At 31.6% G+C, this 25,498-nt stretch overlaps 1 protein-coding gene across 1 annotated transcript in view; it reads left to right on the plus strand.

The window, feature by feature from the left end:
• LOC144840017 (E3 ubiquitin-protein ligase HECW2-like) overlaps nucleotides 1-25,498 on the plus strand; it is a 43,169-nt gene that overhangs the window by 14,009 nt on the left and 3,662 nt on the right. Inside the window, exons 10-24 of the mRNA XM_078695633.1 lie at nucleotides 6,856-7,009; nucleotides 7,862-7,956; nucleotides 8,182-8,315; nucleotides 10,852-11,034; nucleotides 11,386-11,550; nucleotides 13,583-13,694; nucleotides 14,215-14,311; nucleotides 14,746-14,829; nucleotides 15,239-15,354; nucleotides 15,513-15,633; nucleotides 15,786-15,899; nucleotides 16,274-16,426; nucleotides 16,640-16,871; nucleotides 17,484-17,630; nucleotides 17,884-17,998. Of these exons, the coding sequence (XP_078551759.1) occupies nucleotides 6,856-7,009; nucleotides 7,862-7,956; nucleotides 8,182-8,315; nucleotides 10,852-11,034; nucleotides 11,386-11,550; nucleotides 13,583-13,694; nucleotides 14,215-14,311; nucleotides 14,746-14,829; nucleotides 15,239-15,354; nucleotides 15,513-15,633; nucleotides 15,786-15,899; nucleotides 16,274-16,426; nucleotides 16,640-16,871; nucleotides 17,484-17,630; nucleotides 17,884-17,998 (2,022 nt within the window). The remainder of the gene's footprint in view (nucleotides 1-6,855; nucleotides 7,010-7,861; nucleotides 7,957-8,181; nucleotides 8,316-10,851; nucleotides 11,035-11,385; nucleotides 11,551-13,582; nucleotides 13,695-14,214; nucleotides 14,312-14,745; nucleotides 14,830-15,238; nucleotides 15,355-15,512; nucleotides 15,634-15,785; nucleotides 15,900-16,273; nucleotides 16,427-16,639; nucleotides 16,872-17,483; nucleotides 17,631-17,883; nucleotides 17,999-25,498) is intronic.

Genomic DNA, 25,498 nt, shown 5'->3' on the forward strand with positions numbered 1-25,498 from the left:
TAAACCTTCTGTAGCCATGTCCTCCACATCTACTGCTGTACCAACATCTTATTTATAGTACTAAATAATACAAAGTTCAAATGAAGATATCATTGAACATAAATAATGACAAGTATAATTGCTGGCGATAATAATTCATTCAGTTACTACTAACTGCCTCTTGTAATTAGTAGACCTATTGTATTTTATTACCTAACTAACAGATAGCTGCGAGTATGCTAAAAATAAGCCACCCCTCTTGAAATACAGTTGCTTTTTCCATCATAATAGCAAAAAAAATAGTCATAATTAATACTTGGCCATGAATTATTGCCCCCCTTATATTTAATATCCAACGGTATCTATGATTCCGGTATATTTCAGAGTCGGAAAGTGACATGCACATGACCTTGAGAAATGCAAAGGTCGTTTGAATCACGCCGCAACTAAATCTACTACTATCATTCTTACTCATCTTCGTTTATTTAAATTTAATTAAAAACATTAAGTTCAAGGCTGACTATTCATTTATAATTATATATCACTCTCTTCTCATTATCAGCACAGTAGTTCACATACATATGAAATTTGTATGTACAGTACTGTACACAAAAGATCTTTCCCCAAACCCTTGGTTTTCCTAATATATCGTATAATAGTATAGTAGGCCTGGGATTTACAGATACACAATGTGTTCCTAAAGGCAGTTAGGAAAGCCTTGATGTTTTGGTTCAGCTACAACTATCTTCTGAAGCAGTGGTAGGCCTAACCTTAAAGATGTATCGTCCCCCAAAAACATGAAAAATGAAGATTAATTAAATCATGGCATATTCAACAACAAAAATTATTTTTTCAGGGGGACAATACATCTTTAATTTACCAAAACTTTTAGGTACAACTGATTGATTTACTGTACTTTTGAATATTAAATATGGATCTCCAAAATTCATCTAACTTATTCACTGATAGATATAAACAAAAATTGAACTGTCCAGTAAGCGGCAAAATTTGTTTTTGTACTTGAATGACTTTTTTTTTTAATGTTAAAAAAACATTACCGGTACTCGCATTAATTGGATATTGAATTTTGTCATTCAATCGGGAAGTTTATCTTATAAAGTTGTCCTTTTGATTAAACTTTTTAATTACAACCAAGGATTCCACATTAATTAACCTTGTTTTATGATAAATATATTTTAATTATTTTATAATTAGTTCATGGCTAAGCATGCTTAAAAATGATTTCAATGTTTTATTTAGTGGATAAAGAGATGTGTTATTGGAGGAAAATCATCCTACTTTCTTAGGTACTATACTAAGAGAAATAGTATTTTCCTAATAATAATATCTGTACAGTATAATGTTTCATTTTTAATAAACTGTAAAAGTATAATATAAAGAGAGGTAACCAAAATTTATAGATTTAAATGTGTGCAATATAATGTACTAGACTAATTTATATATCAGTTGATAAAGTTAAGTTCTGTCTACACTATCAAACTAATTTGAAAAAAAAAAGTTTGATGTGCCTAAATATGGTAGTGATATGACATCATCATGTCCATGGGCACATCACATTGTTTTGTCACATAAAGTTTGATAGTGTAGACCGAGCTTTAGACAGTCAAATAGCTTGTGGAATTAAATTAGCTTTTTAGTTTGACACAAGCTAGTAATGTTTTTGATAATCACCAACTTTCAACCAATGTGTATTTAGTTCTATTACTGTAGCCCTACCTAGAACATGGCGAATACTGTATATGATATGGTTCTCGTCGACCGCCCTCGTGTTAATTTCAGCCCTGCTTCAAAAAAGTTCATCTTTGGTTGTATTTTTTTGTTTGTTTTTTTTTTAAAGAAATAATGAGGTCGACACTGATGACAGTGAAAAATGAAAATATGGCAATATTTTCATTCTCTTTCTGTAATGTTTTTATGTAAAAGTGTATATTTACATATTTTTAAGTTACGAATTAAAAGACGTTTACTATATAATTTCAATATAAAATTTAATGACAAAAAGAGAGATCGACGTTTCGGTACCATCATAGAACCATTTTCAAGATCAAGTGAATACAAAACAATAATAATTATGTGCACTAAGCACCAAAGTTGGTGACAGGAAATGCTAATTGAGGGCTAATTAAGTAATTAGCTCCTCCTACTGAGTTAGATAAACAATTTAGCTTTGATGGAATCCGATTGTTATTCATTGAAAATACTGTAGAAGTTACTACTGTATTAAATACTACTGTATTAAGTACATTAAATAAATAAACATTTGAACATACAAAATGCAATAAATTTGTATGTACTAGTCTAGAGTAGTCAATTACCAGAGTAAAAACAACCTCATAAAAACACTTAAAATGCCAAAGGTAATCTGTCAATAAAATATTGTAAATCTCTTATTTTTACTAATAGTAATATTTTAATATGTATGTCCATTATAACCTTTTACATTTACAGTAAATATTACTGTACAGCGCCATTTAGGTTGATTTGTGTTGGGACAGATTTTTATTTGTGTGTGAATCACAGACATCTTTTGGAATTGTTTGTTTGTTCTCTCGGATTTGTTATGTTGTTTCTTTTTTATTGGAGATTATATTTATTTGAAATTATACTCTATAAACTTTGTAATTCCTTTGTTGTTTTTCCCGCTCTTTTCTAAGATTATTAAGTCTTTTTCTAATTGTCATTTTATCTTCAATAACAAATTCAATTTCCTCAAATGTAATTAGCATTGCAATTATTAATAGGAGTAGGAAGGAACTTAAAGTACAAACACTTCCTTTAAACTAGAATGATCTTCTTCTCTCTTCTCTCATTATGCAGGTTCTATTGTACTACTGTATATTGTTTTATTTACTTATTATAAATACTGTTTAAATATTCTATTATAATATTTAAATTTAGGATTTAAGAAGGATATTTATTGATGGTGTACATACAATTACTGTGCTATGTTTTTTTTTGGTACTAAACCTCTCGGATGATTTAATATTGTGTTTTTATGTTTTCCGGCCGGTTAGTAATTTGTAAATTGTTGTAGTAAACAAAGCGTGAGTCATCAATTGACAGGACTTTCATCAAACAAACTTTCATAAATTTATTTGTGATAGTTTGGCGCTTGCAAAGGGAAGTGACAATATACTACCATGACGCAGGGTGTAGTGTCGGAGAAAATATATGTAGAGGGCGTGTTATATAATACGACGAAACAATCTGAGAAGGGGCTATTACGCTGATGGCAATCAGAGGAGTAAGCGTGATATAGATGTGACTGTTGATATAGTGGATATACTTTGGACTTTTGTTACATTCATCTTTTTGAAGAGTAGGATTTAGATCCTGGTTTAATACTTAGAAATCAGTTTCTCAGAATCCATTTGGTTACCATGGATCATAATAGAGCGTCTGTTACTATATCTTATAAGTGTTCCTGTTCCCTTAGCAGATTTTCAAAGTCACGTAAGTTTTTTAAAATAAGTTTAGATAAACAATACACTGATTATTTTTTCATTTATTATTTTATTTTTATTATATTTTCATTTATTATTTTATTTTATTTATTATTTTCATTATTTCATTTTGTACTGTAAGTTTGGTGTTTTTAAATTTAGACCTGCTAGATCTAAATTTAAAAACACCAAACTTACTAAAAAAGTAATTAATTATACTACTTTTTTATATAATGTTTTTTCATAATAATAATAGTCTAAATAGTCTAAGTAAAAAAAATGTAAGTAAATGTATTATTTTTAAATTGTTGTTTGATAAATAGCAAATTTCAGTTTTTATCATAATCTAGAAATAACTATCATGCTATTTTCTATTTGATCATAAATATAAAATAGTCTTAAAATAAAATAAAATAAAATGTATTATTTTTTAATTGTTTGATACATAACAAATTTAAGTTTTTATCATAATCTAGCAATACACATTTTTGAAAAGTGCATAACTATCATGCTATTTTCTATTTAAATATAAATAATTATAGTGCTTTGATATCTATCATCTACTTCAACTTTGTTCATTTAACTTATATAAATTTGAATTACTCTAACATTTGACAGAAGAAGTCTTGAAATTAATCATATGTGTGGAATATACTATTTATAGTTGGATTGTGGTCAACTGCAGTTAATCATACATCATACAGTAATCCATTTTACCAAAAGTTACTATTAATACTTTTTACCATTAGATTCCTTTTTCTAGTATTTCTATCGTAAAGCCTTCTTCAATTAAAGGCACTTCAGTGGAGATTTCCTGTAGCTGGACATGACTTCTTCACAGACCAAATGAGGAATGCACCTTGCATTTATAAAGCCTCCTTTTTTTCAACTAAAAATTCCTAAAAATAACTGTAAAATGTTTTCTCCTTATTTCTAAATGAAATATTAAAAATTAAAAAAAATAATATCTTCATGTCAAATTAATTTCTGAAATATCTGTGTACATTTTTTATAATAAAAAAAGGAAAACTCATAAATTAGTTTCTCCTTATTTCTAAATGAAATATTAGAAATCATAACTTCATATGTCAAATTAATTTCTGAAATATTTGTGTACATTTTTATAAAAACAAAATCATATCATAAATTTATTAAAAGAAGAAAAGAATTCTCAATATGTTTTCCATTTCTTTATTTTAATTCATCTTGTTTTAGTTGATGATTTGATAGAGTGTGTAAAATGAAGTTTTTTATTTCACTGTTTATTCTGACTGAAATTTATCTAGAATTCTCTGATACTTTAAGAGTCAGAACACTTAGTATATTGAATTTACTCGGCTGTCAACGACCCATAGGTCATTTCTTCTTTTTTTATTAAAAGCTGTTGTAATTACTACGTTTCATTGGATGAAATGTTAACGGCAGACTAATTGGGGAGTTGTGATTGGCTGAAACACCTTAGCATTCCTCCTAATCATTACAGATTTTTCTCACAATTTCAACATCTTTGTGTTTCTCTATAGGTGTGTACAACTTACACTTACACATATAATATAATAGTAGTCTTTTACAAATATTATTCTCCTCGGGACTGCTTGCTAAGTTGGAAATATTAATTGTGTTATAATAAGTTGGATTTAAGTTGAATTTATTTGAAGAAGAATGCCGCTAGGTAGGTTTTTACAGATTTAACACAAGAGTTGATAATGAACACATAGTTAGAATAGATTTCAAATGCTTTGAAAAAAAGTTAATACTATGATTATCTGTATTACAATACTGAATGTCAAGAGTAGAAAAGACTATATTTAAGTTACACAAAATGTTTACTACTGTTAAACAAAGATAATTGATAATAAATCATTATTTCTGAAGAAAGAACAATAATTAAAACTGTTACGTCAACAAGTCGAGCTGCGTTTTTTTGTAAGAAATATTTCTTTTTATTTAGAGACTATACTGGTAGAAAAAAAAGCATTTAAATCACGGCTCAAAACACATAATTATGTTCAACTCCATTTAATCTTCTTCTTGATTTGGGATAGCATCGTGGGCGCTTTTGGAGATTTGGCGCTATAAAAATCTACATTATTGTTATTAAATACTATTTTTTTTTTTTTTTAACCATGCTGAGACACTTTTAGATTCAAAGTATGTGTGTAGCTTTACATCTACCTCTAATTTGTACTTACGTGGGATGCCATGAGCAGATACCATAAAGCAGCTTGTAATTAATTATCATCCTGACCTTATTACAACAGTGCAAGCTTATTATGTGACTCTATCAATCTTTAAGTATCTCTTACAATTCATTCTGTTTAACATACACAGACTCCTTCCTTAGACAGACAATTTAAGTATTTTTGCTTTAAATTACATTTTTTTTCAGGTAAATCATTTTTTTTTTTTTTTCGATCCAAGTTTTGGTCAAAGTTGATTTGAAACTATTACATTAAAATGACATATTCAACAAAAAATTTATAAAAAAAAAAATGTTAGGGGGACAATATAATATAATACTATCTTTAAATAAATATCTGACTGTTTTCTGAGACTCATTATAGCATTAAGTGATAAATAATTTAATTTGTCATTTTTGACATATTTTTTCCCACTGAATAGTACTATACATCATTATTTACATTTAACAAATGTATGTTTTATCACAGCAATAAAAAATACTGTTAGAAAATGTTAAATTTTCAGAATAAATTATCCCCTTTTTCAGAAATAAAGTGTTCCCATTTTTTCAGAAATAAAGTGTTCCCCCTTTTTCAGAAATAAAGTGTTCCACCTTTTACAGAAATAAAGTGTTCCCCTTTTTTTAGAAATAAAGGTTCTCTTCCTTTTAAAAACATGTCTTCTTTTATGAAACTAAATCAGTGTTTAGCCTTCAAAATGTAAGATTATATATAATCGAGGAAGATTGCATAATATTGTCATTAACCAGCCGATTTCCATTACAATATTGTCCTTAATCACGGTATTGTTAATACCTGTTTTATGTAATTTCGGAAACTGTTTCAATAATGTAGTAGTATATTTAACTGATGCCTCTTGCCTTCAGGCTGTATCTCAACCTTTTTGTAGTCGGTGAAATGTGTGATCTAATCTAGTTTAATTGAGAAAATAGACAATCCTGTGTCATGTTTGAAGTACTGTATCTTCCAAAAAGTGGCGGATCCAGGATTTTGAAAAAAAAAGGGTGGGGGGGGGGGGGGGGGGCAGGGTTTAAAAGTAGTGAAATGAAGTGCTGAACTTAACTTTGATGTCCTATTTCTTGCATTACAATTTATGAAATTTAGAGGGGGTCCGGGCCGGCTGGAATCACAGCCAAAATAGTCTGGAAGCCAGTAGTCTGGAAATTGAATATTTTAGTTGTTATCTTCATTATTTCTACTTGTTTTTCTAGATTGGGAAGCTAGGATTGACCAGTACAATCGTGTATTTTATATTGACCATGTAAACCGAACGACAACATGGTCAAAACCGACCTTAAATAAAGAAAGCAGAAAACAGCAAGAGTCCACTGATTCACACCAAAGTAGACAACAACTTGAGAGAAGGTAGGTTTAGTATAAATGGTCAACATTGACCTGTAAAGCTCTGTCTACACTATCAAACTTTATGGGACAACAAAATGTGATGTGCCCATATATGGACACGATGATGTCATATCAATACCATATTTGAGCATATCATTACCATATATGGGCACATCACGCCTTTTTTACAAACTAGTGTGATAGTGAGCTTTAGCTATTCGTCTTGGTCCACTTGTAATGGCTAATGATTTATATCCGTTACATGATGAAAATTGTTGTTACTGATAAATTACATCCGTTGACGTATGTTCTTATTTTGCACATTGTCAAATGAGTTATTTTTAAAATGTTGGCAAATTACTTATTTTAATAGTTTTAATTTCAGATATAAGCTTTAGCTTCAGTCTCTTTTAATTTTTTAAAGTATGTTATTTTTAAGAAATAACTAATATAAAGCTCTATCAAAAAGTGTGATGTGCCCAAAAATGGTAGTGATATGCCCAAATATACAGTAGTAGTGATATGACATCATCATGTCCATATATGGGCACATTTTTTGTCACATAAAGTTTGAGAGTGTAGACAGAGCTTAAGACTATATATAATTTATTTTAAATCGAGGAATTCAAGCTAAAAGGTTATTAAATTTAAAATAATTACAGTAATCTCTATTAAGCAGACAATGTTGGAACCCAACAATGTTGGTCGTATTCATAAAACAATTAAACCTTGTTTCTTAATGCGAGTCTTCCAATTGAAGTTCTGTTTAAATTAATGTTAACAATTTAACAGCCCTGCATAAAGTATGTATGTAATGTTTATCAATAATTAGTAAGTGTATGTGCTAATCTGTGATTGTATTGACTGTTACAGATATCAAAGTTTCCGACGAACATTACAAGATCGCACTGAGCGCAGAGCTGCAATATCAGTTGTTGAAGAATCCCGCATACCACCTCCTCCTCCTGGTAATTATATATGTTATTAGTATAGAATTTGATTTTGTTATTTATTTATATTGGGTAACCTCTTTAGTCAAAGACTGATCTCCCAGAGGGCCCAGTTATGATCAGTGGCTGTGTGTGTGTGCTAGTACACCAGGGTATTACGTAATAGGTTCTTTAAAGTGCACATGAGGTAGATGTGCACATTGGACCTACAGTTATTAATATTTTATTTATGTTTTTTTTTAGCACAACAGCAAACCGATTCAGGTCGCAGCGATGAACAAACGCCGGCTGTAGCATCTTCTAATTCTGTATTAAAAGCACCTGCAGTTCAGTTTATAATTCAAAGGAATTTTTTTGAACATCTCCGAGCAAATATGGTGATTATTAACTTTTTATGTTCTTTATTCACATCTTAAATTTAACTTTAATGTAAATTTTAAAAATAGAATAATTACTGTAATATGATATACAGTACAACATTTGGAACAACCAAGTTATATATATAGATTAGTTTACAGAGCCATTAAAAAAATGCAAAACATTGAATTTCTCTTAAATAATGTATTCATGAATGCATACATTTGAAACTATGTAATTTGTTTCTACTGTGTTTTATAGTAAATGTGAAATTACACAGAGCAGGACCATTAATGTTTCTCGTTTAAAACTGGCGCACCTGCCCGCAGGAATATAAGTATTAGTTATTGTCAATCCTAGCTATAAAGTATGATTACAATGCCTTTGCTGTTTTATCACGCGGTGATACTAAGAATATTTTTATCCAATCATATTTGAATATTCGAATGGTCTAATGGTAGAGTGTGCCTACATATTGAGCAGAAGTATTCAGTTTGAATCTTGATTCTTTCAATTTTTGCTGTTTTTTAAAAATATTTTCATCCAATCATATTTGAATATACCAATGGTCTAATGGTAGAGTGTGCTTACATACTAAGCAGAAGTGCTAAGATCGAGTCGTGATTTTTTCAATTCTTTTTACTCCGATAGATTTTCTTTATTTTATATAGCATTATGACAGAAATGTATGTTTTTCTTCTTTTTTTTCAACTAAATCCAACAGCGAAAAATTGCCAATTATAGGATGCCTTAAAAAATATTTAGATATAAATATATACATGATTTCTGTCTTTCATCTATAATTTATATATCAACATTTAGACATTTTAAAAATTGTTTTGAAGGCAGACAGAAAAATGTGTGCATTGCTCACTCATGAGTTAGTACACAGTTTGAATATAGAATAGTTTAGAAATATCTAAATTTCACATTCAATAAAATTATACATTTTTAAAAATATGTTGTTTTTATTTCTCAAAAATAAATTGAAATATAGTAGTTAAATTGCGGTTTATATTTACAGTAATTATGATTTGTGTAATCTTAGGGTCATCCTTAAATGTAGGTCACTAGACTTAGCCAATCAGAATTCTAGCTTTTATATCACTTAAGTCAAGTACTAGTAAACCATCCTTTTATGCATATCAGCAAAATGATCATTGTCTGAAGCCATACTTGATCTGAATGAATGTATAGAAATTGGCAAAAAATGCATACATTTATATAACATATTTTCAATTTTTTCTATTTACCTCTGTTGTTTATTATGTAAACGTTTTCTGTATTCATGTCATATTGAAATAAAAATAACCGTTGACAGAAAAAAAAATACATGAAGAAGTAGAAAGAATTAAACCATAAAAAAAAAACTTGTAAAAAGATTAGAAATTCAAAATGAAGGATGTTTACAACAACCAAAACTTATTTTCATTATTATATATCTGATATTTTGCTTTTATCATCATCATCATCGCTAATTGTCGTTAGACATTGCACGTCTCACTTGTGTACGCCACTCTGTACGTTTTTTAGCAAGCATGTGTATAGGTCTGTTTTCTTTTTAATGTTTGCCATCCATGTTTTTTTCAGAAACATATTTTAATATTTATTTTAGAACAAAATATTAATATTTACATGTTCCATCTTTGAATTTTTTATTTGACTTTAGAAACACTTATTACTCAATTCAATTCAACATACAATTATATATATTTAACAAATGTGAAGAAAACAAATTATATATCTGATATTTGCATTTTGACTTTATGCTTTCATCATCATCATCTTAAACACTAATCGTCGTTAGACATTGCGATTCTCACTTGTGTTCGCCACTCTGTACGTTTTGCAGCAAGCATGTGTATAGGTCCGCATGTGACAAGTTTTGTTTCCTTTTTGATGTTTGCCATCCATGTTGTTTATGCTTTTATACTCAACTTGATTGATACCCAATATTATTGATTTGTTTAATAGTAATAATAAATTACCTCATCTATTAATAGTTTTATTTTTATTAAAACAAATTACTTTTGTTATAATTCTTATATCCCATGATGGGCTTATGCCATTACCATTTGTTTAGTCTATTTATCAACTAATGTAAAATATAGAATGATATATATAAATCACACCTCCACAATTTATAAATCCTAATTTAGTATTTTGTCAAATGCAATAGTACATATGGCTATTTTCCAAATAACAGGAAATGATAGGTTTCTAAATAATACATTAAATCTGAATGAAAGCCAAACAAAGGTTTGTCTTTTTGAACAATTTCAACTCGCCCCAATTATTGTTTAATTTTTATTGAAAATGATTCATGATTACAATAGAACCTCCTATTAAGGGGACACCTTCATACACCTGAATATGGGTGTCTCCTAATTAGTGGTTTTGCCATAGTATTGCTTTTCGTTTGTTACACATAATAGGAGAGTGTCCCTTAATAGGGGTTGTCTCAAAAAATTTACCTTTCAAATTTTTACCACCTCCCAAACAATTTATATCTACTAAATAAATTAAAACTTTAATATTATATTTTTTCCATTACAGCAAGCATTCAAAATGTACCAGAAAAATTCTTCATTAAAACACATGGTGAATAAAATACGTAGAGATCCCAACAAATTCGGGGACTATCAACATAACCGTGATTTGGTCGCATTGTTAAATTTATTTAGTGAGCGAGGTGAACTACCTAGTGGATGGGAAAAAAAGAAAGACAAATCTGGAAAGGTATGTACTATACTGTTTATTTTTTTATTTCTGAGATCCATCAATGTATTAATTAATAATGTACTTGGATAACACTGTGTTGGTGGTGCATCCATGACATAAAGATAATGAAAAGACATATGGTAGTTATGACATAATCGTGTCCATATATGGGCACACCACATTTTTTTGTCGCATAAAGTTTGATAGTGTAGACAGAGCTTTAGTATAAGTTTTGGATTGTTATAAGGGTAATGTACTTTACTTAAATTGTAACATATTTATTAACCAGGTATTCAATCAAACATTGGTTACGCCTAATTAGAATATATCTAATAAGTTATGTAACTCAACATTTTCTATTGTCTAAAGCAATTCTTCATCAATCATACCCGGAGAACAACAACCTTTATAGATCCTCGTCTTCCAGTGGACCAATCTGCTGAGGGTGCCAATTTGCTACCCCTCCCAACTGGTTTCCGGGAAAGAAGCAGAAGTGAGGGGGAGGATGACGTCCGCAGGAATGCTGATATGATGGTAATTATTCAGTGATTACTTATAAAAAATATTAAGATTAAAGGGGGATTCTGGGTTTAAAATTGCTTTTAAATATCGTTTATTTATTAAATAAAAAATATTATAACAATATAGACATGTCAGAATGAAGAAGTAATAACGAGAAATTAAAAAAATTAAATTTCATATACATTTTAGGGTAAATTCATGGAAAGTCTGTTTTTCAGCAGCTTAGGGAAGCTCATTAATATTCATGAGACATTCACAAAATCACGTCATCAGTGGATTCCAAACTCGCGACGTCATGTACGAGTGTGTTTGTCAACTAATTTACATCCCTCTCCCCTGTCAAACGACAACCACCCGATCATTGTGAAATACATTTTTTGTAGATTTTCTAAGCTAGGCCTAAAGTGTAATAATAACAGTAGTAGCATATATTTATTTGACATTTAATGAAATACAAAATTTAGTACAGATTATATATAGATTGTATACAGTTATACTATTTTTATACCTCGAATAGTACAGATCGTATTATCGGCTTTAAGTACTAGGCTAGGCCTAGCCTAGTATTATTTTTTGTCATGGGTGAGAGCCATTCTGACTAGGGATTCCATGCCACGATGGCTACCCTACGTTTTACATTGGGGCCCATCATGGGCCTAGCTAGCCTACTAGTACTACTAAACGATTGGCCCATAAATAACAAAACTCAGTGGATCCAAACCCATCCTATCAACCAAACTCCTAAACAATCTAAACCTAAAACGTTCTACAAAATCGGCTGTAAATATTGAGGCAAAACAAGGTCCGATCGCCGTCCGCACGTACGTATGCCTATGGTGTCCCGATCGTCTAAGTAGGCCTAAAAAATAGGCCTAGTTTACTCTCCAAAAAAGCGGATACTGCATCAAGCAAGTAGACCAGGTAGTAGGAAGGAGACCTGGCCGATCCGGCCCAGTTAAAACCCTATGCGAATTGATACTATACTACCAGGCCTTTTACTATAGGCTACACTTGTTAAAATTAGCAATACTTATGTACTGTTTACAAATATTCCAACTCTCTCATTCGAGCTATATTATCTATACCATTCCGGTAGGTCGAGTCGACCTTCAATCAAATACTGTACATCGTTCATGTTGTGATTATAGACGGGGTATACTCGACCCGACCAGTTTGGTATTGTATACTGTATCTGCTTATCACGTGACGATGCCAGGCATGGGCAGAGAGAGCACGTGTATCGTCGTATCGCTCTCCTCGCTCAGGAATGTATACGTTACGCTTCATTGATTTTGAAGGCTTTCCCTAAGTCAGTGCGAAAATCGGCAAACGTAAAGTGCAAACATATCTAAGTTTTCACTGTTTTGATAAATTTTCATAGAAAATTGACTTCATAAATGGGAAGACCGACTAAAATTACATCAGATAAGTATAATTTCACAAAAGTAATTGATATGGTTAATGATAACGAGTCGTCGGAAGATTGACCATTTCACGAATTTCCTATTCTGTAACACAGTGTCATATCGCCGTAGCTGCACTTGTAATCTGGCCTCATTTCACAGCCTTCGTTCTGCTTCACTGGGCGCTTATATAAATTGAAACTTTTACCGTTCAAGAGACAAACAAATATATTTTACATTTTTTACTATTCATTTTAAACCCGGAACCCCCCTTTAATAATATTTTCAATCTGTAAATTATGTGTAGTTTTACAATTCAACAATGTATGAATATAAAGAGTTTTAATATTAAAATTAACCAACATGTAAATAGGGTATTATAACGAGTCGAGTGGCCGAGCGCTTAAGGCAGGGGCGCCGCCGCAAACCATAGCTATACAATCAGCAAAGGTTCAAGCCACTCCTCAACCATTGTTCTGGTGGTATGTGTCGTCCACACCTGTGCGCAATTCAGCCCAGTACGCTGCAAGTCTCACGTTATTCCCCCCATTTACATTTACATTACTTGATAATTCATAATCTGTTCATGTTGGTTTAATATATATATTTTTTTACATTATTAATGTTACTTGTTCTTTCAGAATGTGAATTCATTGCATCAACCAGTTGGTGTTGGTCCGCCGGTGCAGCCTAGGCCTATAGAAACACTCGGTAGTTCATCTTTACAATATGCATTTGAACAAAAACCACTTGGTATGTGGATGCCTTGCTACTAGAGCATGGATAGTTTAAGCAGAGTCAGTGTCCGTGACCACATGACCTGGTCTGGTTGTAGGTTCGCAGCTCAACTTGAACAGCTCATTATACTAATACATGGGTGCTGTTAGTTGTGTATTTAGTTTTTTCTAGTCAGTAAAACTCCTGCCTTTTCAGTTAGTACCTTGTATGACTTTCAAGCATGCACGACTTATTTGTGTTAGCCAGCAGGTACTTAATATAGAAATCCTTTCTAAAGCTCTATCTACACTATCAAACTTTATGTGACAAAAAATGTGATGTGCCCATATATGGACATGATGATGTTATGTCACTGCCATATTTGGGCATATGACTACCATATTTGGGCATATCACTACCATGTTTGGGCATATCACTACCATATTTGGGCATATGACATGTGTAGACAGAGCTTAAGTTCAGCACTTCATTTTACAATTTTCCTGGCTCTGCCAGTAAGTATAGAGAGTTTATATTTATGCTCTTTTGTTTTCAGCATATAATGAGAAATTGGTGGCATTTCTTAGACAACCAAATATTAACGATATATTGAAGGAGAGGCAGTCTGCATTTTCATCAAGTCCGAAGTTAAGGTAAGAGAGTTGTATACTATTTAAACACTCTATAGTTTGCGTGAAGGTCAGTACGAAACTAGTGTGTGTTGTTTGTTAAGCTCTCTCTACACTATCAAACTTTATGTGACAAAAAAATGTGATGTGCCCATATATGGACATGATGATGTCATATCACTACCATATTTGGGCACATCACACTTTTTTTGTCAAACTAGTTTGATAGTGTAGACAGAGCTTTAAACTTCATTATGATTTAGATTAAACTTATAGAAATATTATTGTAAAAGAAATACTGTATATATACATTCTGTTGTAATAAATGGTACGTCTAGTACCGCGAATAATAATAATAATAATAATAAAATAGGTATGAATGAAAGAGTAAGATGATACTGCAGTACTTGCCTGTACAATCATATAGATATTTATTACTGTATTAATGTTTATTTCAGAGATAAGTTAAACATTATTCGACAAGAAGGCATTGAAGCTTTGAACCGTCTTGAAAATGATATAGAAGTGACACTCTTGCTAAGGTTAGTCTTAATTTATAATCTTTTATAAAGCTCTGTCTACACTATCAAACTTTATGTGACAAAAAAATGTGATGTGCCCATATATGGACATGATGATGTCATATCACTACCATATTTGAGCATTTCACTACCATATTTGGACACACTTTTTTTGTCAAATAAGTTTGATAGTGTAGACAGAGCTTAACCTAATTATTTTGTTTCTTTGTCAACTTTTTTTCAATTTGAACCAAACAATTTATGTCCAAAATCAGCTTAAAAAACAATAAATAATTTTGTTTGAATTTCAACAACTTTAAATAAACACACTATACACAAGAGGTCGCTGGTTCAAAATCCACCAGAGAAACGTTCTGTTTTAGAATATTAAAAATAGAAATTAACTATCAAATATCTTGAATTATTATAGTTTATTTGACGATGAAATTCAGAGTTATACACCAATACAAGCAGCCCCCATTGCTACGCAGTCCGTATTAGCCTCGCATCCAGATCAACGCTCTAGATCGCCAATAGGATCCCCAGGTACGTGTTTATAAAATGTTTTATTTAATTTGCTTATAATGATGAAATTAATTCACAGGATTCCAAGTGTCTATTTTCTTCACATAGTATGTGTGTTTATCTGGTATCGTTTCCAGACTTTTGATTTGTAATTTTTTTTTTACTATTTATTTCATTAGTTGTACAAAGGTCAAATGTCAGAGCTCCAGCTCCTTACCGCAGGGACTTTGATGCCAAGCTCAGAAGTTTTTATAAAAAATTGGAAAACAAAGGGTATGGCCAAGGTCCAACAAAACTGAAGTGAGTAAAGCTCTAGTGGACATGATGATGTCATACCACTACCATATTTAAGCATATCACTACCATATTTGGGCACATCACATGTTCATAAATCTTTAGAGATGACATCGCTCTAATATTTTATTATGACTTTTTTTTTACCTTTTATTCAGAATCACAATAAGACGTGAGCATCTTCTTGAAGATGCTTTTGGGAAGATTTCTGCTATTACTCACAAAGATATTAGAAAGTGCAAATTATTTATCTGTTTTGCTGGAGAAGAAGGGTGAGTCAGTAATGATATTGTCTCTCCATCCAGGATTGTAGCATGCTACTGTATGTATATGGACAAGAGCAATAAACAACTACACATGCTTTACAAACTAACTGCTGCAGCCCCGATTTTTTTGCCACAGTCAGTCAGTTGATTGTCACTTAAAATTGATAGGAAAAGTGAATACCAGTGGCGGATCCAGGATTTTAAAATAGGAGGCCCAGGGCCTAAAAGTACTGAAATGAAGTGTTGAACTTAATTTGATGTGCTATCTTTTGCATTACAATTTGTGAAATTTAGAGGGGGCTCAGGCCGGCTCCCCCCCCCCCCTTGAATCCCTTCCTGAATAATGTATTAAATGATGGTTAAAATTGATTTTATTTCAGTCTTGACTACGGCGGACCATCAAGGGAATTCTTTTTCTTACTTTCAAGGCAGCTTTTTAATCCTTACTATGGATTATTTGAATATTCAGCCAATGATACGTACACAGTCCAAATTAGTCCCATGTCTGCTTTCGTGGACAATCATATGGAATGGTAAGTATAATAACAAGACTTCATCTGAACAAAATATATGTCTATTGGTCCTTTAGAACATTTCTGTTTATTGGTCCCTTAGAACATTTCTGTCTATTGGTCCCTTAGAACATATCTGTCTAATTGCCCCTTAGAACATACCTGTCTGTTGGCCCCTTAGAACATTTCTGACAATAATTTCCAATAATTATTTTCTTATTCACAAATATTTAGGTTCCGATTCTGTGGACGAGTGATTGGTCTTTCAATAATTCATCACTATCTCTTAGACGCGTTCTTTACACGTCCGTTCTACAAGGCATTGTTACGGCAACAATGTACCTTGAGTGATCTAGAATCATTAGATAGCGGATTCCATCAGAGTCTGTTGTGGATGAAGGACAATGATATAACAGGAGCATTAGACGATTTGACCTTTACCGCTGACGAAGAAGTTTTTGGCCAGGTAATTTATAAAAGGCTTATTTGAATTTAAATATTAGAAATGGAAATGTGGGGGACTAACCGTACAGTCTACCTGTTATGAATTGCATACAGGTTTAGATGATTTATTCAATGATTTCATCTTCTATAAGGGTCTATTGTCTGACATATGCCACCAAACTGCACTCATTGAGGCTGAAATGCAGGGGCGGACCCAGGGGTATTGCCCTAGTTGCCCAGGCAACACCCTTAATTTTCATACTAAATGTCTTTTCTGCCACTAAATTGGCAAAAATTACTTGGTGTCTACGACCCTGGATTCCTGGGCAACCCCTTAAAATAGACTAGAACACTGTGGTAACCTCTTACTCTTCCAAAAGATGCTCTGGGTTCTTTAAAATACACACATGGTAAATGTTTCACTGAACCTCCATTCCATTTCGAATGGCTTTTATACCATCCTTTTCGGTCCAGTGGTTAAGGCACTCATCCTGTAACAGAGAGGTTGTAGGTTCGACCAGTTCAGATGTCTTTAGTATGGCAGACAAGATGGGGTTTAAATTTGATCATGGGAAAACTCGAAGAAAGGTCAGTGCCGAATGGAACCACTCAACAACTGCATTTATTTTTACAGGTTGTTGAAAGAGAATTAAAAACTAACGGTAAAAATATCCCAGTAACTGAAAAAAACAAGAAAGAGTACATTGAGCGCATAGTTAAGTGGAGGATAGAACGAGGTGTTTCAGAACAAACAGAAACACTGGTACGAGGTTTCTATGAAGTAAGTTTAATGTGTTTTATTGTAAACAAATATAAAGCGGTATTTATAAAGCATTTTTCCATGAACATCAGAGTAATAGGTGAACTAGGTTCTTAATGAACAAACAACTAGAAAGTTATGAATGTAATGTTACAAATAACAACCATATTAATTATCTTAAACACTGAAGGCGTTCTAAGGAAAAAAATGTTTATTGTCGTTAAAGAGTTTGATTAGAAGACAGTTTGCATATTAATTAATCATTTGCATACAGGTGGTTGACTCTAAGCTTATATCAGTATTTGATGCACATGAGTTGGAATTGGTGATCGCTGGCACAGCTGAAATTGACACTGTTGACTGGCGCAAGAATACTGAATATAGGGGAGGTAAGTGTTTTCAGTAAACACTAAATTAACAAATAATTAACAACTAAGATTAAAATATATTCCTAGAAAGGATCCCTATTTGATAGGTGGACAAAGAGAAACCAATTGTTTAGACCAAAAATGCTATAAGTATTTATGATTTATTATTTATGTCCCGGTAAAGAAACAGCTGTTGATACGTCACTAAATTCCTCACGTGCTGAGTTATGTTGTTTCGCATTGGACATTAACAAACAAAACAAAATCGACGATGGTAAGACTCGCTTAAACAAGGTCAACATGCTCTATTAAATCGAATGGATAAGAAAACAGCTGTTGATACGTCACTAAATTTCTCACGTGCTGAGTTACGTTGTTTCGCATTGGACATTAACAAACAAAACAAAATCGACGATGGTATAGACTCGCTTAAACAAGGTCAACATGCTCTATTAAATCGAATGGATAAGTTAGAAAAAAAGCAAGCAATCATCGAAGAATCTTTGGAATTTTACAGCAAATCCAAAAATGAAAGCTGAAACAAGTAAACTAGCTACGTTGAACAGATTAAAACTGACCTCAAATCCAAGGAGGAAAAGATAGTTAACATGGAAGCTGAATTACTGCGAATAGAACGACATTCCAGAAGCTACAATCTCAGATTCGGTGGTATTGATGAAAAAACAGGAGAGGACCCACTTCGGCTTGTGCAAGGACTGTTAGAAGATAAACTTAAACTAAACAACATATCAATAGAAAATGCTCACAGAACAGGCAAAATAAAAAACGAAGGCCGTGATACTAAACCGAGACATATCATTGTTAAATTTATATATAGGCCGCAGAGATCTGCTGTACTTCGTATGGCTAGAAAAAATAAGGTAGATACTTTTTACGTCATGGAAGATCTGCCGGCAGTGGATGTTCGAAAGAAATATGAACTGAAAGACATTATGGCTAAAGCGTTAGTGAGGGAAAATGCCCATCATTTAAAAATGGTAAACTTTTCATAAATGGGAAACCATACAAGTGATTAAACAATATCAACACATTAAGTTTGGAGCTCCATGCTCTTATTACAGTAATCATACAGCTACATTTAATGCTATACTACTTGCATAGGATGGTGACATTAATCCTAATCCAGGACTCAATCATAGATCTGTTGATTGCTCTACCTGGTCTAAAGATTGTCACATTAAGTGTGGACGAATTAGCAACAAAAACTACGAGTTGCATATCAACAAGCTGAATGTTATAAGTCAATGGATTTGCCCTCGTTGTACATTTTCTTTTCTGCCAGAACTTGACGTATCATCCTTAAGTGAAGCGTTAGATGTCTCCACTGTTTCATCCGGTGACTCTCAACAACATCGAAGAATTTGTCCTGCATGTACCTAAACGCCAGAAGTATAGTTAATAAACGCTTTGAGCTTCAGGCTGTAATTGAAGATATTAAATCTGACATTTTATGTATTTCTGAATCCTGACTTGACAATACTATAACTGACTGTGAGATTTTATCCGAATACAATATTTTCAGAAAAGACCGTAATAGACATGGGGTGGTGTTTTAATTGCTACTAATTCTAATCTTAAAGTTATTAGAAAATATGAATTTGAAATTGAGCGTCTCGAGATAGTATGGACTGAAATATGTTTACCTGTTGGTAACATGTTAATAGGATGTGTATATAGACCACCTTCAAGTGATATATCTTTTCTACATCTTCTGGAAGACTCCTTGTCTTGGAATCTTGGCTACGATCCCAATGATATAAATAGTACATGGGAAAACTTTAAAGACTTTCTGTTTGCTGCAGTAAAGGATATTGTTCCTGTCAAAAAATCTAGATCTCGTAAAAAAAATTCTCCTTGGATTACTCTTGATACTATTCAACTCATTAAGAAAAAGAACAGGTTATATCAAAAAGCTAAAAGATCTAATAGTCCTCTCGTCTGGGAGAAATATCAACAGATTCGTAACAATGTATAGTATCAATGCAATACTGATTACTACTCATACATCCCGAAATTGGCCAAAGACTCATCTTCTAACCCAAAACGCTTTTGGTCCTTTGTTAAGTGTAAACGTAAATCTTTAAACTCCTCTAGTTTTCTAATCAATGGTAACCTATCATCTGACCCTACCTTAGTTTCTAATCACTTCAACCTTTCCTTCAAAGAAAACTTTTCTCCTGTCAGTGAAGCTTTTGACACTCCTTTATATCCCTGCTCTTCACATATCGGCTTTTCACCTATTACTGATTTTTCTGTCTCTGCCCTTAATGTCTCCGAAGCCATTTCTAAGTTAAACGTACATAAATCTCCTGGACCAGACAATATTTTTCCTTCACTTCTTAAATTAGCTGGTCCTGTTATCTCTTCGTATATCTCTAACATCTATAATCTGTCACTTTCTCTTGGCCAAGTTCCACTTGGTTGGAAAAGGGCTAATGTTGTACCAGTTTTCAAATCAGGTAATTGTGCAACACTTAAAAACTATCGACCTATTTCTCTTTGCTCTATTCCTTGTAAACTATTAGAAGGACTTCTTTCTACCCATATTAACACTCACTTAACTAATCTATGTCTTATTCCTAAAGCCCAACATGGTTTCGTGCCAAGACGATCAACTATTACTCAAGTCTTCCAACTTTACCATCACCTAGCTTCTAATCTTGATAAACGTAATTCTCCTAAAACTGATGTTATATTTCTGGATTGGTCCAAGGCCTTTGATAAGATTTCTCATACTCTTCTTCTTCAAAAACTTCACAACTATGGTTTTTGTGGCACTACACTTAATTGGATTTCCTCTTACTTAATTGATCGGTCACAGAGAATGCTTTTTAATGGTTCTTTCTCCAATTGGGCCCAAGTTACATCTGGGGTTCCACAGGGATCTCTACTAGGCCCTCTGTTATTTAATATTTTTATTTCGGATCTTCCCTCTACTCTTCAATCTAATATTCTCTAATCAATATGCTGATGACACTGTAGTCTTCAGGAATATTCAATCTAACTCTGATTCCCTTATCCTACAATCTGATCTTGACAAAATTCTTTCTTGGTCCAACGTTAATAAAATGTCACTTAACATAAATAAATGTAAGGTTATGCACGTTTCTCGCTCTCGAAATCCCACTCTCTACCCTTATACTCTTAATGATATCCCTCTATCTCTAACTAACAGCCATAAATACCTTGGTATTACCCTTAATAGTACCCTTTCTTGGCACGACCACATTTTAACTGTTCACTCTTCTGCCTCCAGGACTTTAGGATTTATCCGTCGTACTGTTGGTACCAATGACTCTCATTCTCTTCTTCTTCTTTACAAATCCTTGTGTCGTCTGATTCTGGAATATGGTGCTCCTGTGTGGTTTCCACATTTGGCTTCCCATCTTACTCTCCTTGAAAAACCTCAACGCATTCTTACAAGATACTCTTTTCCGGGTAAACACTTTGAACGTCCTACTTACGCCGAAAGATTAGCTCTCCTTCATCTTCCTTCTTTGACTTCTCGGATTGATTTCCAAACTATTATTTTTGTTGTAAAATGTTTATACACTTTTATTGATCTCGATGTTTCTTCCTTTTTTTCTTCTATTTCTCGTCATAAATTTGATCTTCTATTCAGGCCACCCTTTGCTCGAACTGTTTGTTTTCAATCTTCACTCTTTCCTAGATTCTGTAAACTTTGGAATGGTCTTCCCTCAGATTGAAGAGACCTTGCTCTCCTTGGCAGGTTTCGCGAATTTGTGACTAGTCTTCGCCAACACTATATCCATTCCTGATTTCTCCTCTCCTTGCCTCTATTCCATTTGATTTTCCCTGGTCCCTGCTGTTTTTTTTTTTTTTTTGTACTTAACGTCTTAGATTTTAATTTATTTAACCATATTTTTTTTTTCTTTATTTTACTATTTTAATTTTAATTGATTTTTTTTTTACCGTCATTTAGCCTATATTATATTTTATTTCTGTTAAAGGAAAGTCTTTAAACAGTGATTGGGTTCGCTTTTGACAATCCTGGCTTTTGTTTCATTTTGTATTTTTATGTATTCTGTTGTAATTGTAATGAGCCGATATTGAATAAATCAAAACAAAAGAAACATTTAAGGGTGATATTGATACAATTGATGCTTATTCTTTAATTTTAAATTAATATTATTTTTATTATATCACAAACAATTAGGAGCTAGTATTAAGAAAGATGAAAATGTGTGTTTTAAATCTACTAAGAAGCTAGGTAGATAGAAATGTATAAGAATTATGCAAGATTATATTGTCAAATTGTTATTAAAATTATATATTGTCAATACTAAAATTATATATTGTCAATACTAAAATTATATATTGTCAATACTAAAATTATATATTGTCAATACTAAAATTATTATATTTATTATTTTAACTTTAATATTAGCTATTATTTTATCTTTCTCGACATTTCGGTTTTAAAAATGCGCAACTATAAATTTATATGCACCTCATTACATTTATATTTATGATACTGTACAATTAATATGATGTATAAAACTTTTTCTCAACTTCCATTCCACGATATAGATTATTCTGATAATTACATGCATCACATATACCTCCAGAAATAAATAATGTTGATTTTAATCTTCTGATAGATAACGACCTCAAATTTCGACCAACAATCCAACATGTTAATAGCTCATCTTAATATCATCCACGCTTGATAATTGCAAATATTATGATATTAATATATTTAATAATTTTACTGGCAAATTACAAGATAGTAATCACCTATCTCTATTACATCTTAACATCAGAAGTGTGTCTAACAAATTTGATAAACTTAATGAACTCGTACATTCTATTAACTTAAAATTCAGCATAATCGGCCTTTCTGAGACCTGGTTGAATGAAAGCAAAATGCATCCATTTCTCCATAATTATACTTTTATTATTATTATCTAGTGATCGCATTGGCAATAAAACAGGAGGTGGTGTTGGCTTGTTTGTTAAAAAGCGTATAAATTATAATATCAGAAATGACTTAATATTGCCAAAAGAAATATGTGACTCACTATTTATAGAAATCATTCATAAGAATAAGAAAAATTCTATTATTGGCGTTATCTATAGACCACCGGATTCCAATATTGATACCTTCTCTACAATAATAAATGACCTACTAACTAAAATAAATTGTGAAAATAAATATTGTAATATAATGGGAGATATTAATATTGACCGTATCAAATTTCATAACCATAATCATATAAATAATTATCTAAATGTTATTTTATCAAATTTATTTTTCCTACTTGTAGAAATAGGAAATGTTTGTTTAAAAAAAAGGATAGATATTGAATGTGAGGAATGCAAATTTGCTTTTAAACAATTATAGACCGATTTCCGTTTTCCCCATTCTCTAAAAAATAATAGAAAAATTAATGCATACTCGTCTTTATACATATTTAACTAAACATAACATCCTAAATAATCATCAATATGGTTTTCGTAAAAAACACTCTACCTGTCACGCTATGCTTGAACTTATACATTCAATTAATAATGCATTTGAAAATAAAGAATTTTTGTTAAGCACTTTTCTTGATCTATCCAAAGCCTTTGATGTTGTTAATCATGATATTTTACTTTCAAAACTTTTAGTTATGGCATTAGGGGTGTCTCATTAAAATGGTTTACTAGTTGTCTTAGTAATCGTAAACAATATGTACAGATTGGTAACTGTAAATCATCGGCAAAGAACGTTCCATGTGGTGTACCACAGGGGTCGGTCCTTGGACCCTTATTATTTCTTATTTACCTAAATGACCTAACCTTTGTTAGTGATATACTGAATATTGTTTTCTTTGCCGATGATACAACTTTATTTTATTCAAACAAAAATATTGATTTATTACTAAATACCTTTAATTTAGAATTAAATAAGATTGAAAATTGGTTCTGTTCTACTAAAATGTTGATCCAGATTGCTGCAGGTAGAATATGTACTGGTGCGTGGAAACATACAAGTCATAATGCATTAAGACAAGAATGGTTATCATTGAAAAAACGTAGACAATTTCTTAACTAAATACTGTTTTTAAAAATTATTCATAAGTTAACACCAGTGTATCTTTACTCCTTATTTAATTTTTCTGACAATATTGAAGTTTATAACATAACGTAACATCCGAAATATAATAATTCCATTTTGTAAGACCACATCGTTTATCTTTTGTCCCATCTATTATAACAAATTGGAACGAGTTAAATAATGAAATAAAAAATTCTTCATCTCTTGTTGAGTTTAAAAAATTGCTACTGAAAACCAATTTGTTTAAAACAAAAAAACGTTCTTAATATGATACAGGTGATAATAAGATTAACCAAATTCACACTAGAATCCGACTTGGTTTCAGCTCTCTCAATTCGCATTTATTCTTCCATGGACTTCGGGACAATCCAAATTGTACTTGTGGCTTTAATGTTGAGAATCCGCTTCATTTCTTATGTTACTGCCCTAATTATAATACACAAAGACGCTAACTCAATTATTGAGGATATCTTAGCCAAGGATTTTTCTTTAACGTATAAGTTTAAATTTTTAAGTGAAATTTTTATTTTTGGTTCCGATCTTCTTTCGAATTGTGAAAATGCTTTATTGTTTTATTATGTACAACAATTTCTTGTTAATTCTGGAAGATTTGATTGATGTTTATGTTAGTTTTTTGTTTTAAAATGTTTTATTTGTTAATTTGATCCGCCTTGAAGCTAAGGTGATTCCATCTTGTAAGGCGCCTCTGTGTAATATACTGAATAAAAAAAAAAAAAATAACTAAACTGTTGATTAATACTTCAAAAACAAATTTCATTATATTTCACTCCTATCGTAACAGGCATAAATTAAGTAACAAAGACATTAGACAAGTTGTTCTAAATGGTAAAAATCTGGACCGAAAAAACAAAATTTTATTTCTTGGAATTTTAATTAATGAAAACTTAAATTGGACCGGAAACATATTTCAAACAAAATGTCTAAATGCATTGGTGTTATAAACAAGATAAAATATTTTTTTCCTCAGCACATTTTACTTTCTTTGTATAATTCGCTTATATTACCACATTTACTATATTGCAATATTATATGGGCAGCTGATTACCCTTCAAATTTACATTACGCGTTGTTCGAATATTAAACTTTGAACCATCTAAAGCTGCATCAGAACCTTTGTTTATAACTTCATACACTTCAAGTTACTTCTTTTATGTTTGAATATGTTACTGGTTTACTACCAAAGTCTGTTTCAATGTTATTTTCAAATCGTTCATTAGATCATACCTATAACATAAGAAATCCATAAATCATCTATATACTGTACATTCATTTAGAAAGCATATAAAAACCCTTTATTTATCTTGTTACCAAACCTACTAACTATGTTGCACATTGTATAATTTATTAAATTTTATCCGTTGTATGTGTATATTTATTCACTTGCACTGATGAAGGGCTAGTGTTGCCCGAAAGCTCTG

The sequence above is a fragment of the Antedon bifida genome, chromosome 4 (genome assembly GCF_963402885.1).
Source record: "Antedon bifida chromosome 4, ecAntBifi1.1, whole genome shotgun sequence".
Classification (NCBI taxonomy): Eukaryota; Metazoa; Echinodermata; class Crinoidea; order Comatulida; family Antedonidae; genus Antedon; species Antedon bifida.